The sequence below is a fragment of the Spodoptera frugiperda genome, chromosome 31 (genome assembly GCF_023101765.2).
Source record: "Spodoptera frugiperda isolate SF20-4 chromosome 31, AGI-APGP_CSIRO_Sfru_2.0, whole genome shotgun sequence".
Lineage (NCBI taxonomy): Eukaryota > Metazoa > Arthropoda > Insecta > Lepidoptera > Noctuidae > Spodoptera > Spodoptera frugiperda.
The window spans coordinates 11,838,466-11,858,110 of NC_064242.1; the positions used below are offsets into that span (position 1 = coordinate 11,838,466).

The 19,645-nt window shown below is 38.9% G+C and overlaps 1 protein-coding gene across 3 annotated transcripts in view; it reads left to right on the top strand.

Annotated features, from left to right (window-relative positions):
- LOC118276513 (serum response factor homolog) overlaps nt 1-19,645 on the top strand; it is a 230,352-nt gene that overhangs the window by 18,167 nt on the left and 192,540 nt on the right. For all 3 annotated transcript variants that reach the window (XM_035594865.2, XM_035594866.2, XM_035594867.2), the window contains exon 2: nt 6,074-6,316. In XM_035594865.2, the coding sequence (XP_035450758.2) occupies nt 6,074-6,316 (243 nt within the window). The remainder of the gene's footprint in view (nt 1-6,073; nt 6,317-19,645) is intronic.

Below are 19,645 nucleotides of genomic sequence, written 5' to 3' on the forward strand. Positions count from 1 at the left end.
AATTCAGCATCTTGGAAGTAACGTGCTTGTGTTTTTGCCATTATGTTATGGAACGAGTAAGAAAGACTACGAATTATACGAAGGCTTATTAACGTCACCATTTGATATATGGTGGCAGTATGGAGGTCTGTTAATTAGTATGTTTCTACGAAGTTTTTCGAGAGCACTTAAACGTGTTTTTGAGATTGCACCTATTCGCCGCTATCACAAAATCTCGTAGCACACTGAACTTTCATATTTTTAAAGCATTTCATAAATCGCCGGCACGACATCTTTCCCAGCGCTAACTGGCCGATTATCTTGTTTATAGAGCTATTAGCTGGCGTGCTATCGGATTCTGTATCTGATCTCGGCAAAAAGTGTAGTTTTCATCGCCCTGAGTTGGGGACCACAGCTGCGATACTACGATAGTGCACTAGGAAGTCATAGGGCTGTCTCAGCACCGAAATTACAAACAAAAAACATTCGATATGTTTATTAAAGCTTTCTCAAAACGTGATGGAAGATTAATGACTGTACGTCTCCAAGTAATATATCCAGTAGCTTAAAATTAAATATAAAAACGTTTTTATTAAAAGCCAATCATAAATGTGTTGATGAGTTGCTGTAGAACATGACTATGATAGACCCGCAATTTTTATTGCTTTTTATTTTTGACACCTATTACTGGTTTCATGTTATAAATGTGTCGGGGTCTTATTAAGTGTTAGTAATTGCTATTATATTACTGATATGGATTTTTTTTTATCTTTTTATGTTAATAGGCAGTGTAATCATCATTTACTTAGCTGGATTGCTCGGTCGTAATGACTGCTTTTATTATACACATCTCATCGAATGGCTTTGTGGATGTATACTTTAAATTAGTTGCATGGTTAAATCGTTAGCTTATTATGGGTTAATTGCAAGTTTGTGAGCGTAGTACTGTGTAATGGTAAAGATTTTTAATAGTTCTTGAGACTTAAGAGACCGGAGAAGACCGGATTTTTGATATTGGTTTTGTGTTTGCGTATTTGAAAATTGTGTTTTGTTTGTTTCATACATTAAATATCAAATTAAATAATCAACCAAACTTATTTGTTTCACCTAAACTATATTAATCAAAACGGATTTTAGTTGTCAAAATCTCATCTTTGATATACGACATATCAGTATTCCACCAAAATACCTTCAGAAACTTTGTCCGTATTCTTATATCCTGCATTTGAAGGACTACAAAGAACATGGCTTATTCACAGTAGTGTATGGTGCTCCAGTCAATTGATCGCTTCAAGAGAGCTCGCTTGATGTCCTTCCTTAGAAGCGAACCGTCAAAGCCATTGTATAGCTGTTCTTGTTAGAATTCTTTCTTTGTAAGTGTACTTATTATTGTAAAGTTGGACTTTGGGAGCTGTTTAAGGAAAGAAATTGACGATTTCTCCATTACTTTTGAAGAATTTTGTTTCTGTATCAGTGGTAGATTTGTAGACTACATTTCGTAAATAGCAATAGGTAAGATGATCGCGGGACGTCACTAAACTTCTAGGTACATTTTATACGCAGAAAAGACGTATTTGCTCCCACTCCTGAACTTTCATTGGTTTTATCTAATCTTATATGACAAAATTAAAAAAATACGTGTCTAATATTTTTTCATAACCTAACTGACGTATAGATTTTTAATTTTCATACCCCGTCATCATCCCTATTACCCAACCCAAGTGTATATCTACAAGTGTGTGCAGCTTTTCAATAATATCAAGTCTTAACAGATTTGCAACTCCGCCATTTTTCTTTTTGTCTCCATTCTTCTTTACGACTGCACGGCATAATATTGACATTTAAACTCTCACGGGCTCTTCGTTGTACTTTGTATGTCGGATTATTTAAAATTACGCGACGATTCTCGACTTAACGTCCTGCCAGGCTTTCTTATTGTGAAATGTTAATGATGTATGAGGTAACGAAAAGATAAAGTAATATACAGTTCTAAAATACAGTACTTTTAATTTATATTTATTGTATTTTAACTGTGTATGCTCTTTTATTTTTATTGGGTTCTAAAACAGGAAACCCTTGTTGCTATTGATCCTCAACAAACATTTTTCTCCCTTAGTTATTTCAATTGATATTATTTTAAGACAGTAACTCCTCACGAACTATTTATACAGCCAATTGTTTAGACAGGTTGCTAAACCATCGCCTACGCACGTAATACGCAGGATAAGTGTTCCTTTCAGTCCTAAATTAGCAGGAAAACAATGGAACATGGAATGGACCGACGGAGCTATAGATTTCTTTTAATAGTCTTCCGTTACACAAGATTCTACTTGACATAATCGTTCATTCTCACTCGTCAATTAATGAGAGCATTTGGTTTACACGTCAATTTCCATTATAATCAACTGTGACAAGATAAATTGGCTTTCGATTTTCGGATTTGCGTTCGTAAAGTTTCGACTGCTTTCGGCTACTTTCGGGCCTACGACTCATGCGCACCGGTTTCACGGATCTTAGTTGCACCTTACTACAATCACTTGTGACTTAACTAGAGCACTTATCCGACGTTTTTTGCAATATCGGTTTGTATATATGATATATCGTTTTGAACGGATCTGTCAATCTGGCTAACGTTGGCTCTTTTTAATTTAAGGATTAAAATCTTGACTACTTTTGATTTTAAGGGATTATGGTGAAAGTTGTTAATTTGTATTGACGTGATGATTACTTATGTGCTGTACATCAGATATACAGTTTGGTAAAAGTTTCTAGAGCTGCTAATACGATTGTAATTGGTGTTATTAATTTCTGCGGTTTAACTGGTAATGCTTAAGAGTTGCTAACTGTTGCAAGTACTTCAGGGCCTGATATGTCTTTATCTATACGAAAGCTTTATTTTAGTGCAATTTGAAATAAAATAAGTAAAATAAATACTTACCTGTTCTCCTGCCAGCCCTAACGCAGGTCACCGTTGGCTGGAGTCAAACAGAGGTTAACCAATTGTTTGCCGGCTAATCATGTTTCAACTCAAGCTATTGGTTTAAACTTCGACAGCGTAATTTGAACTTAACTGTAAAATTGACGTGATAAACTTATTCGAGATAGTTAACTATTTAGTTATTTGTTTTTGTAAACAATAGAAAAGTTATTGAGGTTCTTGAGATATATTTTTATTGGGGATCGTTTTGTTGATAAAAATCTATACTGAGCAATGGAATTAAATTGGCTAGTTTGTTTGTGTGCTTTCCGCATTGTAATAATGATATTCTTATTTCTATAGATTTTGCATTTATGCCTGTCTCCATGCTTAAGTAGAGTAAATTTAAAAACTAACATAATTTTGGTTGACTCGACTCGACGCGGCAGGCGCTCTTGCAATCATAGTTTCAAGGAATCAGTCTACATAAAGATAAAAATACATAAATATAAACCTAATTACAACTATAATAAAACGAGGGTAAACACATACTGTTCTACATTTAAATCTCGTTCGAGTTCCATATCGATTTGATCGAATGAATATTTAGTATCGATTTTATCAGAGTTAATTCGCTAAGCTTACTGTGCAGTAGCGAAAATTTATGTACACATGAAAACGACTATAAAAATCAATTGCAGCAATAAAGTCGGATCCTTTAATGCTTCTCGTTTGTATCGATAACCGTTTTTATATTACGTTTACTTTGATATTCCTTGCGATATGATGTGAAGCAGTTGTGAAAAATTATGCAATTTTGTTTTAATTTGGCTGGTGGTTTTGAGTTTTGAATCTTGGAGTTTAATTGTTATATGCGTATATGTACAAACTCTTTTATACATCATGAATAACCAAACCTCCAATGAAAAACCTCTTTTTATGAGACTTGAGAATGTCAGTCAATTTTGACGTTTTGTCAAATACGATCAGATACTATGCATGTGTGTGTAATGTTTTATTTATTGATTTAATATACTTTATAAGCATTATTATTGAAAAATATTAGCGTTCTGTACTTCTTACACATAAACTATAAGTGTACCAAATTTTATGCTCCTACGTCCGCGCAATTTTCGTAAAAAGGAATAAAAAGTTTTTGCATCACGTATTAATATATAGATATTTTTTGCTAGGTTTTGAAAAACCAATCTCGTTTATGATGGGCAGAATTTCTTTGTTACTTCTAGATAACTGAAAATTGGAAACACGCATTCGATGCGAAGCCTACAATTTTGCTGTGATTAGTAGACCGATGAAGTAATATTTTTTTGCCAAATGATATTATATACAGTCATGTTAAAATATGTGTAGGTATGGGATATATATCACTCTTGATTGATGACGTAAAACACGTAAAAACATGAATCCCCATAATCAAAAGAAATACCGTATTTTTAAATGACCTCAGTACCAATAATTTCACGTCCTGAATTTTCACTGAAGCCCTCATTAATCACGTATAACAACAAAGCTCATTAAAGGTGCATTTGTAATTGTCAATTTCGGCACTGTTTTATACCGGTACTCGCCAAACTGACCTGTCACTCACTACCTTATTATCAAGTTTATAAGAATCATTTTACAATGACCCAGTTCCGAGATTAAGGGTGTCGATGTCAAAGATGCAAGCAGTAGGTTCGCTAATTACAGCTTTATCATCAATCACTACAATGAATGGAGAAGAGGAGTGCAAGTTTTAAGAAAGGAGCGATCACTCAGCCCTTCCTGTTTTAAATAGAATCTTAAAGTCTGAGGAATTAAGTTGAAAATTCTAAATCAAATTATTCAATTAACTACAGCTTTGGTTGTCAGGCCCATTGTCGAGGCTTATTGTCATTGTAATGATACTGACCGACTCCTTTGATACTCTTTGATGTTTTGAAACGCTGAAGTTTGAATTTAGAACAAGGATATGGAGGACATTCCATAGATTTAAAACGGACAGTACCAAAACAACGTCTGTTACAATAAAACTATTTGTTAAAATACTCCTTTCTCATGTCAGTTTTGATTGAATTATGTTTATGACCCACGTGAACTTTGCATTTGTAAATTAAAAACAAAAATATTGAGATGTAAATACTTGTTATGTATAGATGTATGTGAAAGTGGAACGTGAGCTTTAAAACTAGGTTAGGAGCATCGAAACTTTTCACGCATCATAGATTTAAAAGCCAGCCTTGAGTCTTAGACAAAACTAAGTCAACAATCAATATATAAAATTGTTTACAAATAATTCCGTTACCACGTAACCAATTTATAGTTCAGTGGGCGACCGAGACCGCAAACTGAATTATGCAATGGAAAAACCAATAACATACTACAATCAATTTGCATAGAAAAGTCACAGAAATCCTTCACACAATCCCCTATTACTATCGCACTAAGGCACACAATGTATTTAGCATCAATTTGAAAGATGAACATAATACGAGGCTACCTGACTTTTGTCAATTGTCCGTGTCAAATTGGTGTTCCAACGTGTTGTCACACAGTTCTTAATGCGGGGTACTTGGGTCGAAATTAGAATGTGCCGTTGGTAAATAAACCGTGGTATAAGTAGGTGTGGGTGGATGGGCGCCAGTGGGTGTGATAATTCGTCTTGCATACACAAAGAGTGCCGTGAGAGAATGATATTGCTCCCGAAAACGAACGTGTAGTGGTTTACATACGAATTAGAGGCGTGGGAGAGGTGAAAGGTCGGCAGGGAAACTTTTAGGACCCGATAACACCGTCCGAGTAAACTTTGAAGCACCGAGCGTCAAATTGGCTCGAGTAGAACTCTTATCGTGTTGTTGACTAAACGAAACAAACAGTTTTCCCGACCCGAGTAATGGGACAGCCAACTCACATTTCAATGTTTGTTTGTAGAAAGTACGCAATTAAATAGTAGCGCCATTAAAATTATGTGAGTTTTTATGGTTTTGCGCAGATTTAAGTACGTTTGAAAAGGCTTTTGGACGAGTAGTGAAATTAGGACGTCCTTTAGCAGTGTGGATGATGGCGCTAGATAAAAGTTGATCATCACAAATGTTCACAAATTAATATTATGTGGTAAAACTTGATTATTTTGTTATAACAGGATTGGAAAATTAACAGGGTTATTTTTTTTTCTAGGCATACGAGCTGTCGACCCTGACGGGGACACAAGTGATGTTGCTAGTCGCGTCAGAGACAGGCCACGTGTATACGTTCGCGACGCGGAAGCTGCAGCCAATGATCACGTCAGACTCTGGCAAGCGGCTGATCCAGACGTGCCTTAACTCTCCAGACCCGCCCACCACCAGCGAGCAACGCATGGCTGCGACGGGCTACGAGGAAACAGAGCTCACGTATAACGTAGTAGACGAGGATATGAAGGTGAGGCAATTGGCGTACGCGGGCTCCGCGCAGTATCCGCTAGAACACCACCCCGGGCTAGCCCCGTCGCCGCTGCAGCAGTACCACCAGCACCCCCCCTGCCCTTCACCGTTACCCCTCAGCTCCCTCGGTCAGCCGTACTCGCACGCTCACCTCTCACATCCCCACATGTCCCATCACCCACAACGGTAGTTCCGATGGCACTTAGACTAAATCCCAACATCGACGCGCCCGAGCGGCAGGTTACGACTGTTTAACGAGATAGTCACGTTCTAGATTAGCTTTTTAGATAAGAGAAAGAATAATATACAAGCAATAAACTGTTTTGTTAATATATTTTGTAAATATTTTGACGAGTAGATTGTTTTCGCTGATCACGTCGCTCCAGGTTTGAGTTACGGACGTGTTTATGAAAGTTTTGTTTTTGGGTGATTTGAATAAAAATGTTCAGTGTGTTTGTGAGTGAACGTCTCATAACTGATTGCGGATCGAGATTGACACATCCATTCAGATCAATATGGATAAGACGCGCCGCGGACGCAAGAAATGAATTATCACGTGGTGGAATTTTACACTTCCGTTGACGGCGTCTTCATCATTCATCATGATTATTTTCATCTCGTTTATAAATAGATTTCTGTAATGTACACCTTATAAAATTTCTCCCTGTTCGGAGCTTAAAATCCAATTTAAGTATGATGATTCAATTAAACCTACCGAAAAATCCTATCAATGAAATTGATGATCAGAGCCGCATAGATGTCGAAATGGATAGATCGGTGTTCGGTAGCGAAATAATCTGATTTAAAATCGGTTTATAATTAACGCCACGGACCGGTTTATCTTTTAAAGTGACGACTCGGAAGTGGGAGCGGCCGTGCTACTATTGATTCATTATTGTGAATGAATCGGCCTTTCATTCTAGCTCTACACAGTTCATGTATTCGGCGCACCGCTTAATACTGTTGATTATAGACCAAATCGTTGGTGATGCTTTAACGACCATTCCATTAGCATAAGAATATAGTGAACTTAAAAGCGCCAAAGAAAAAAGAACTGAAATGAAATAGTAGACTGTAAAAGTATAGTTGGCGGAATATTTATGAAATACCAAAGAAAAATACTAATAACAAAGTAAGCAGCAGGTGTTATTTGTAACTAGAGACAGTTTTCAATTATCAAGGGAACGCGCTGTCGCCTCAGGTTCTAAGTCCACCCGGCTTCGTGATCCGGATTATCAAGAAACTTAATTGAAAATTACTTTCGGTGGTACCGCCAGTGATTATTATAAATTCTCCTGTCAAACTCGACGCCGGCCGTCGAGTTACGGGGAAAATCAATCCCGAGTAACGCAGTAGCTTTCACGTGCCGACTCATGCACGTCAGTGTACTCTCTACTCACAGTACACATCCAGCCGACATTACTCGCTCACACGTGGGTTATATTCGATTCCGATAACTATCGCGCCTAATTGTGTTCCGTATCGTCTCGTTCGCGCGAACGGTTAATCAATGAAGCCCGCGACTGATCAAATACAGCCAAATACGGCGCGTTCGACGCGTCAATTCATTCAACTGTTCGGATTCGATGCGATTCATCCATTAAGCTCTGAACACACCTTGCGCCGCTAATCGGACACTATTTATTCATCGATTTGTACCCAGTAGCTGCTCTCGCTGCCGTCGCGTCGATTGCACCCGACGATTAATTCTCGTACCTGATTTGCATATCGTTTTAATTTCGAACCCATCCGGCGCCCACTGAGCCTTCGCCCCCGACCTCGAATATCACTTGTCAGCTTCGATATGTTGAAATCGATTACATCGATTCGTTCGTTTCGCGGGCGGATCGATAAAAATCTCTCGTCTTCAGGTGGGTCGTTCTCACCGAGTCCACGTTTGACGTACGGAAATAATACGTCCGGACTGATATCCATCGTTATTGTTCGCGCATCATCGATAAGTCGAATCGATTGAAATATTCACGCGGTAATTACGATTCCCAGAGATAAGCGCATCCCGCGACGAGCGAGCTTTGAGATCTCTATCGTGCAGTGTTCTATTCGCTGTACATGTTTTCGTGACTTTGTTATGTGTTGGACATACCGTATCTCGTTTATGTGTCTTAATATTCAAAGGCGGCATTTTTCTCTCCCGCTAGGAACAGTTTCACCTGTCATCACTGTGAAGTCGTTTACATAAATATAATTCTTTACGTATTCTCGGCGTGTAATATGCGTCGTCTGGTGTGTCTGTTCCGTGAATATAAACTGTATTAGCTGTGCGAGTGTTTGGCGTAACACTGCTTCGTAGGATGCAGATGCTCTTGTGCATGAATTAGCGGTATAAATGTGGAAGTCGGTCAGTGCCCTCGCTCCGCCCGAATCCCCTAATCGAGAATACGCGTGTTTCGTAACATCTCGCGAACTCTTGAGTTTTCGCTTTCGGCGTGCGCGTGCTTTGTAACATTCCAGTGTCGAAGATTCTTTCTGTTTCGCATCACGTCCACATCTCCCGACCAACGCCGGTAAAAAGCATAGTGGTGACTGTAGGAGTTGTCGACACGAATCGTAAATTGTTGATGTTTTTTAGTTGTACAACTTTTGTAGAATGAGCGCTTAAGGCGCGTTCCCAATAACAGCAGTGAGTCACGCTTCCATAACGTATTCCGCGCGCGGCCCGCTCGAGACGCGTGGCGTCTATTCTCTACATCGCTCAGTAATCGCTCGTTAGGCGTCTCGCACCTCGCTTTATTAACTTATCAATACTATTGTTTTGATAAACGCTCGAGACGCAATTTCTGTTGACTCATCGTATTGTACCAGCTAATGTGCCTACATAATTGTATGAGTGTAAGCCGATTGGTCGCCTTGTGCAACTCAAAGGCAACAATAAAGCTAATTTGACTAATAGGTGCCTTGTAATCATCGCCGCGTGTGGTTCTAGGATTACAAGCTCACGGCGCCGACTTTCTTCACTGTTTCGTATCATCGCTTAATGAACGTCGTTCTACGCCTATTGTTTCAGTTTCAGCTTTATTTGTTCTTTTGTCTAGAGCCGATTCGATTATCCTGCAGCAGATATATTTGTGTATAAGTTTTGGGAAGTACTGACTACAAGGCGACCCGTGCCTGTGTCTCTGATGGTGCCATCATTAATTTATTATTCCTCGCGTGAACGCATCGCTGGTTCAATATTTTAAAAATTATTTAATGTTTGCAAAATTCACGTTAAATGATCGGTTCTCCCCTGTAATTAACCTGGTGCCGCCCGACCACCCGGTCTCAAGATCGATGGACTTACAGTCGATCAGCCATAAGGCTAATATTCGTAAACCGCCTTTACCGTGTCTCCACTCGACCGACAGATGAAGAGATCCGTCCAGCGTGCAGCCTCCAACAGGAGGCATTCGCAATTTAGTGAAATTTCGACAAGAGCAATGGCCGTAATAAATACCATTTGCACCGTCATTTAGGTAATGGATCGTTGTATTAATCTGCGAGGAAAGTCGCCTGTCATCCGAAGGGATTCTGTGTCCACGGAATATGAAGTAGGAAGTACCGGCTGTTTAATATTTGGGCTGTGCGTTATTTCGAGAGGCACGGGCTTCTGGTTCAGTTATCCACATTCGCGGTACGTATTATTTTAGGAGTTGCGTTGGGCGAGCACTCCGTGCACTATTACGGCAGCCTGCGCCCGCGCCGCTCTGTTGCATAATTCAGACACGAGCCCCGCCGTTTGCATTCCGATACTTGATATGTGCTTTCACATGTATTTATGGACAAGATTTTGTGTCTCCGTAATGTTTGGCGAATAAATAAATTGTGTTTAAGGCATAAATACAATGGGCGAGCCGGCGGCTCCCCTCGTTACGTCGGCGAATGTAAAGTCCGAGTAGCTTCTTGTGTTGTCGACATGTCAGCCGCTGAGATATATCCGCGGGTCGCTTGATGCTCGCTTATTTCGTTGTTTAGGTGCTTCGTTACACCGCGGTTTATGTCGGCGCTTACAAATTGGCGAGCCGGGACGCTCCAGCGTAGGGCGTCACAAATCCTCTGACGAAATTATGCCTCGACGTTTACATTGTACATCATTCTCGTGTGGCGACGTACCACTGACACGTTTATTAATTCCGCTCTCACATTTATTATCTCCACAACAAACAACCTGCCTGTTTTGATGGACGACTTGCAGCAATAAATATCCTGTTTCTTTAGACTTACCTAACCGATAGCGATGACACTAGGTCCTTAAAAAGCTTCGTAATATATGTCATGCAAACATTCTGGTGGCCGGTGCCAGCTAATCCGAAGTAAACGTCATTATCTAGGAGCTACATCGGTTCTAACAATTCCGCTCACATCTCACTTACCGCAATTCTAATGATTTGCGGCGGAGGTCCCCCTTTGTATGCGTCGGACACGGTCATTCGTATGCACGCTGTTGCTCTGCTATCCCGGACTCCATCTCCACAAGCTTCCGCGAGACGCTCCGATTGCTCTAATTGAAATTTATCCGTGCTCGCCGTGGACCCGATTACCTCTAGCTAGCTTTTTAATTCCCTCCGATTAATGAGTGCAGCCTGCATTGTCTTTCAGTTATGTATGCGTCCGATTATGCGATCTCGTTTACTGGATTGACGCGGGACGCGCCTCATCCATTATAGATTTAGCCGGGAGTGTATCGTCCGACTGGATATGCCAGACGTCTGTGTCATTTCGATAATTGGACCCTCGATTATATGCCACTTGCGCAATTTACAAACATCTGTGCTAGATCCTTTGATTGGCAGCTATTGCGTCATCTGGATTTATACAAGTCCAATTAAGTGTTTTGTTTTTAATTAAATACAATGTACTGTGGCTGGTTGGCCGCATTTACAAGCTTAAGCCGTTCATTGGCCCAATGGAATTAGTAGCGAAATTCAAACAATTCTCGTTTACGTCACCGATGATGTTTGAAATGTACGGTCGGACGTTACGTATTGAGATCCGAGTCGATTAATTCGACGAATCTGAGTCGGCCCACTTCCTAAAACTAGACTGGGAGACGCAGATGGTTAAAATTAGGCCCGCGCCGAGAATAGCGTAAACTACGAACGAGGCGCGTCACCGCGCGAGCCGACCTGCTTTAGATATTGTGTTACAGTACATCAAATCAAATCGATTCTGTTTCTCAGCCATCACGCCTACTGTATTTACTACTCACACGATTTAAGCCATGAATCATATCAACGAAAACATTACGAGAATTCCAACATTTTTATAACAAACCGTATCTTGGGAAATAGGTGAAGACAATTCGGTTTCTAAAATAGTATAAACTGTGCAGTAGTTGTTCCTGGGAAGGTCATTAAACTGATTGATATTTTAAATAATCTGGGCGTGTGATATTAACAACACTGCAGTTCAGCGGTCCACGTGGTCGGATAAAAATAAGTTTGGTTATTTCTAATGTTTGACGGGCCGTGGTCTGCCCAATGAGACAATCGGAATCATCAGGTGGTTGAACAAATGCAATGACTCAAAACATCCGCGAAAGATCATCGGTCATAGCTCTTTATCGTAACATGACAGCGACTTTTTTGTGTATTTATTGTTCAAACAATGTTTCCTCCTGTTATTGAAAGAACACAGCTTATCGGTCAAGCTTTTGTATCGCGATCTATGCGCTGTTTCGGCTTGGTCACCGGACGGACTAATACCTGTAGCGAGTAGTACATCTCTGGTTTATCTAGTAATGTCTTCACTAGTGGTCATCTTGAAATGGTATTGGATATGGTGCGGGGCGATGGTTCCGCGTCCATAAATTCAAACTAGCGTCCCAGTTGAGGTTCGACCGTTACCGCGTGGGAAATGATTGGGTCCCGGCCTCGGTCGGTAAGGCTTTGTTAGGACGATTGTCCACTGGAGTGGTGTAGATGCTCCGATAGGCTGTGTATAGTGCGCCTTCGCCCGCGGTGACAGCTACGTGGGAACGTCGACCGGGATTGTGTGTAAACGCCGTAGTTATTTGGATGCAATTGTCATTTTTGTTTTTGAAGATTTATCGTGGCAATTTCGTAGTCTGTTGTATCGATTTACCTTTCAACTGGTAATGTTCTATGGCCTTACGATGAAGCGTTGTCAACTGTGACTGTGTCAGAGTTTTTATCGTCACCAGTTGTATCCAGCTAACGGTTGATCTACAAAAGGCAAACGATTTCAATTTTCAATGCCGTGTACGGCACTAGATACAGCTTGGTGTATTCTATACGTATTGTTGTATTTTCCTTACTACGGACACTTGTGCACACAGAGTGGAATTGTACTTCCAGCTATAATGTATTCAACACGCGTCCGGCGCTAACTCGACGGCCATTCAGTACTGAAAACAAATCCTTAGCTTTTGTAACCGCCGATCCATCATAACACTTTTTCTATAGGCCAGTATCATCGAGCTTTACACAAACAAAACCCTTTCAAATGCAAATCGTCAGTACGTGCGGATTAGTTCCGCTCACACTCGTGGGAAATGTCCTAAACATATAACAAGAACCTTTCAAAAGAGACTAATTGTCGTTTTAAACATTAACCTTATAAGGCCACCTACATAAACGGTGATATAATCGTTGTATTGGCTCATGGTTGCATTAGAATGAGGCGTAGGCGACGTCCTTCCACTTCGAGCGTCGATCGTGTAATGCCCGCGTTTGCTACACATACGGCGCGTGCACTCCTGCGCATGATTTATGTATGACTACTGCAGTTGGTTCATTTAACTAGATATGTTCCGGAATTATTGTGTTGTGGACAACTATCGTACCGTTGCGATCGTGTCGTGAATCTCAACTCGTTGATGCGCCTAGAGCGAGGTGATTTTCCACCATGCTGCATGTGTTATCTTGTTTGTTTTGTTTTCATCTTTTGCCGAAATGAGGCTAAATTTAAATATACCATTCGTGCGTATTTGTTCTAGTGTCCATTTAGTTTTCAGTATAATTTACCTTAAACCGATGTCTTATTTATCGTTCTCTTAATGCGTAATCAATGCCTGTCACCCGCTCCTTAATCAGCCCAGTTACCGAAATTGCCTTCATTAACAAAGCGGACCTTTCTTTTAAAAACTGTATCAAAAAACCTGTTATTTTATTTTTCTCTAGAATCGAATGCCCCTTTTAAAATCTGTAGCAAATTAAATTGGTTACGTTCAAAAGGAAAGTAAATTTTGAAACCTGAATAAATGAATACGTGATGGCTGAGTTTTACTTGACAATTATGATTTTCGTCAGTAGCCTTGGTCTTGGGACTGGCTACCTGATACCTGCCTATTTAACATTGTTTTTGTAATCGAAAGTGTTCTTAAATGTAATGTGGCGACAGGTGAAGAAAGAATCGGATACCATTCATAGTATGATGCGCTTACGTTAGACGCTCTGTTCTAGAGATTGGATCGTAAAATCTCGAAGATGCTCTCTCCGTAGCTGTATGCCAGATCGAGTCAAGAGAACACAGCGGATAAAACAAAAGCAAAGATCCCTATGATACAACAAAATTAAGAATAATAGTTATGTTTAAAATGTAATAAAATAGCCACAATATGCAGATTAGCTGGGTGAGCAACACGATGATTCAAATACTAAGAACATAAAATAATTTCATCCAATTCAAGAAATTCAAGAGATAACGACTTTGATAATACCAGAATGCTTAATAAAACTTGACAGTTCCGAATCCGTGGGCGTAATTACCCACAACTAACCGATCTTCTTTCTTTTCGAAGTAAATTCGGTCCTGTAACTTGTGCCACAATTTAATAGTGGATAAATCGATGAAACCGTGTTAGATTCGCCGCCGATCCCGCAAATTTGACGCAAAAACGACAGTCTCTGGCCAGCTTTATTGCTATAAGTAATCCTTTTGTCTGGCTGCGTTTTAGTGTCACTGTAAAAGTGTCGGCAATTACTTTAAAGTCTTTCCTAAAAGTAATTTAGCGTTTAGCAATTTATCTTCTATTACAAGCTATTCATATTGGTATGTACGTTTCGTTATATTGTATTACTAACACGCGTGCGGACACATAATGTTCGGTAATATAACTTTTATTAAGTTATGTCGATAAAAGTCTCGCCATTATTTTTTTAACTTTGCGAAAACACTCGTTGATGCTTAGGTTTTCTGATCCATTCAAAGTGATCAATGTTTACGAGTTACTTTTATGTCTGGTAACTTTTACGCGTCAAGGCAGTGCGCACGCGCAGCTTTTACCTCGCTGTTACTTTTAATGTGTCATTATTTAAAAAGTTTCGAGCTTGCGAAACATTGGCTAACTGTATCAAATTAATGTGTATGTAACCGTGGCTCGGTGGACTCGGTGGCTGCCGGCCACTTGATCGATAACACGCCCGTTTGTTTGAACCGTATCAATTCCGCACCGATTCGCCGTAAAACCAATACTTATTGCAATTTTTATAAGAGCATACACGACGAAACGTGACTTGAATATTGTAATTTTTGCAATAAGCACTTGTACCGTAATGACCGTATTTTTCTCAATGAAAGGCACGCGCAGCCATGTAAACTTGTGATTTCAAGATCCGATCGGTTGCATCACAATCTGCACCGAAAGTGGTCGTAAACTGACGAGCCTTGACAGCCTAGTATCGAGTTTTGTGATCTGTGACATTGCGGAATTGTCTATCTACCGTCCTTTTCTCTCTAACTCATGTTAATTGTTGTTAGATAAGGATGCAAAAGTCTCCGTGTTGACGCTCTCACTTCCGCCCGCCCACGAGCCCGCGCGCAACCTACGCGACCTAACTTACTTTTTAAATCGCAAGCCGGTGGTCTCGTCGCCGCGATTGTTACTTAGTGTTGCCAGATTTATATCAAAATGAATTCGAAATGTTTAAATTTGATTTTTTTTAAGTTTAGTGCCTTTGTGAGTGTGACGTCATTGAGTAGGTGGTGCGCGCGATAAAAAGTGTTCGCGGTACACTCGGCGTTACACAACCTTTCGAAATGGCCATCCTCCTTAAATTATGACTTAATTCTGTTCTCTCTTTTGTGCGGTTATACGATATGTTTTGTAATAACGACACTGCAATATCTACTTTGCGATTCGGAATGTCACTATTGCTCTCCGGTTTATAGGTACGGATGTTGTAAAATTCTACATGAAAACCCAGTACCGATAATATTCTTAAAAGGTTCGAAGGATATTATTCTGTTCATAATTTTAGTTTATTTGTTCAACATAACACTGATACATTTTTAACCATAAATAAAGTAAATAAAGGTTAGTACATAAATTACTGTTCTCGGGGCTTCTGTGTTAGTTTAATAAAGTTAGTAAGCAAATGTTCCCCGAGATGTACACACGCGCCGTAACTCAGTTCCTCGCAGATCGAATCATACAAATCAACAAGTCATTAACATAAAACCAACATAAATAGTTGATATATCAAAACGGAATGACGCATAGAATGTAGCGAGACAAGAGGGAAGAAAAATATACAATATGACGTGACTGGCTTTACCAAATCACAAGAGACGCGAGGCTTAGCATAATAAAACGTTTATGTTCGCTACGTACATTTTGTTCATATATTTTCGCGTTATTTTAACTGTAAGGGAGGTACGGATCGCAGAATATAAATTTTGAATATCGCTCTACGCTAGTATCAATCAATCAGTCTCAAACGGCGACCTTCAAAATTTAAATCTGTGACTTGAATCGATTACTGTAAGGTTTACTCTAATGCATTTTACTCATTAATTCTCAGGCCATTAAACGAGTGCCATCCTCTTTGTAGTATTAAGTCCAACGATTACTGAATTTGAATGCAACGAATTAATTTTAAGGAGCATAGATCATTCTGTCCCAATCCCGTTTCCATATTAAGAATTGGTGCTATATTAGTGGTGCTGCTGCAGCGACTTCGGATACATTCATGGGTGATCTCTTTAAAAATTGTTTCATAATAATTTAATGGTAAAATTCTAATATATATTTTATAATGTAGTTAGTTAGTTAGCGACGTGTCCATAGGGACCAAGTCCTGTTATTGATACCTGTATGTACGTAACATTCCCAGTGTGCGCTTCAGTGTATATTTTTAACATTGTTTGTGATCCATCCAGAGTAACGAGTTTATTGTAAGGCATGATGTGTGTTTGAGCGACTTTTGGAACATTTGGCCGATGCTTTGTTAAAATGTTTTTGCACTTCGTGGCTCCGGAGTTCGCGTGGGCGCCACACGAAAACCAGTCGTCGAATAAAGTGATTTTTAAATTAATGAAACAACTTCATAGATAATTTTATCAGCTTTACCATTTTGTTTCGAACATAATAATTTAGTTGAAATATAACGTGTTTATTTTTATTTAGTTTTTAAATTGTTCTCATCCATTATAACGAAGCATCAGCCAATTCATAGTTCAATTTTACTAGTATCCAAATTTTTATAAATGGCTAAGTTATAGTGTAGTAAGAGAGTGCTAGTAAAATTGGATCTCGCGATTTTGACGTTGATACAATAATAATAATAAATTAATATATTAAGTGTTAAGTAACGTATGTATCCTAACAAGTGATGCGGTTGTACACTCAGCCACATAAATTGCTGCATTGGCGTTGTCTTGTAAATATTTATAAAGTACTTAACTGATTAAAGTTTAATGCAAGTTCGTCAATTATTTTTTGAAGTTTGTTGTTGCTGAATGTACTTTTGAAGACTTATCGAAGTGTCTTACTAGTGCCTTATGAACGAACAAGTGAGAAGCCGAAGATTGTACTTAAAATTATTCCTAGTGACTGTTTCTCAGTATTATGTTGCGGAATCTCTGAATAGACCTATGGAAATGTTGGTCGATATTTAATTGGTACTTAATTTTTGAAGCACTAAGTTAACCAGACGCTAGTCTAGAATTTTGTAAGAAATGTCGTGAAGATTTTTGATTCTTTAGCTTACAATGATAGTTGAAATGTAGAGAGAAGCGTTGACACTTCACTTGTACGTTAACTGAATCATCTTTTGTACAATCGTCAGTATTGTTTCCGATATTATTAGCTTTAATTTTAAAATACTTGAACAAAAAGTTGATTCATTTCATTCCCCTGTCGAAAGTATGATCGAGAGAAAAACAGCTATTACAGTTGAATGATACCTCAATTTTCTCGTAACGTCTTGTTCCCGAATCTCATCGGACAAGCGAAGTGTCAATCATGAAATTAGGCACGCCGTTGACAGAAACATTAGCCGAACGCCAAAAAACAAAGGCAAAAACATCGAAAACATATATTTAAATATGAAATTAAGTTTTTCGACGGGCGCTCATTGCTTTCCAAGGCGATTATTCATGTTTCGCTGATAAATGTGCGACGTGCAATAATTCCATTCTCGTTTAAGAGCTTGTTCGTGTTAAGGCCTTTACACACACGCGGTAGCTACATGTATATTTTTGTATAAAATTTATAGCTCTCATTATAATATTTATAGTATGTTTTTGACGTGCGACTTTATTGTGGTCCGCGCGTGTGTAATCGCTTGATATACTTTATTGTAACGATGGGAAGGGAAAATTGTTGGCAAGCTGTAAATGAAAATTAATTTGCTGTTGACTGTATTATGTGGAAGTGCACGACGCTCTCGATAAATTATTTATGTAGTCAGTGTAAAGCTGTCACGAAAATATACAATACCCATTAAAAACTTTAATGTTGAAATGTTAATTGATTCATTTACACCTTGTTCATTGTTTTCTGCAACATTTGTATGAATATTGCAAATCGATGAGTTGTGACAATAATTCTGGTACATTACTCCAATGGTTGTGAAGTGACCGACTGTAACTCATGTAGAAAGGAAATTACTCGATGATTAAGTTTTACTATGACGTGACGCGCGGGACGCGGCATTAGTCCCCGGCGAGTCAGCATAATGACAATGTGATAGAAACAATACCTAAAGACGCTAGATCATTGTTACTGTAAAATACATTATTTGTAAATATGTACAATAAATAACATAATAAGCAAGCTCTTGTAATACTAGATGCAATGTTGTACAAGTTTTTCTATTTAAATATTTTTTGAAAGATTTAATCTAATCTATTTTTAATAAACTTATTTTATCGTTTCGAGTAATTTATATAATGTGGTTGTACAATGTCGTAGATGAAATCGGAAGAGACATTACAAAAAATATATATATAAAAAATAATAAAACGTTAAAAAATCTTATCAGGTTTTGTATTGTGACTAAGATCTTCCTTCCTCCCCATCCACTGTCGGATAATCCTTGGGAACTTGGTCTTGTATGATGTCCAGTGCCAATCATTGGAGCTTCACCGAATCAAGCTCTTGAATCTTCAAATATTTGTTTCGCAAACACTCGTCTACTTCAGACAAAAATGGTGAAGCTTTAACGATGGCACCGAAAATCGGAAAATGTAAATAGGGGCGGCGACTAAGGGGCCCCAATTACGGTACAACACTATTTTATCGACATTCGACATATCATTTAAAGGCCTAAAGTGATGTGTGCGCATTCGATGAAATTTTGTTGTACTTTAATTTCTGGTCGCCGCCAACCGGACCATAAAGACTATCCTCCCTTCGCGTTTCAATATTATCTGCATTGCAAACATTGTCGTAAAGCATCCAATTTTGACGCTTTAATTACGTTCCATTATTAATATCGATGCTTTAAGGGGTGTGTCCGATAGTGTTTGGATTTTATCGATACTAAAATCCGACATAATCGAGATGCCCGCTGGTGAGTGCATGCGATCACCAAGCGATGCGCATTCGATTTTGTCGGTTGATAGTTTTCACTGTGCCGAAGTCAAAAGTTGTATCGCTGTCCCCATTATTACTTTCGCTGTTCGGACGTGAATATTACAATCATAAAGATGCAATAATTGCTCAATGATCCACCTTCGGGTCTGTGAACACACCGGCCGCCGAAAGACGGCTCCGACAGCTTTCTTTTGCCTTCGACAGAGTTACGTTTTAATACTAGAATTTAAGATTGGCCAATCTTTTGCGTCTTGTGAACATTGAAGACAGAAGATGAAGACTGCAGTAAGGTACGTGGAATTTTCTTTTATTTACTACTAGAGTATTAACTACTAACTATTCACAATTGCATTTTGTGTGTATTTTGATGTGCTTTACAGGTATGCTGTGTACAGGTATCAATATATTGTGTTCTTATTTTCATGTTCTATGTTTGAATATACGGACAACATTTTTCACCAAAAAATGAATAAAACTGTTTAGTTAATAACATATGTAATCTCCAAAACTTTCATCCTATAGACATCGTTATAGATGTCTCTTTTATAC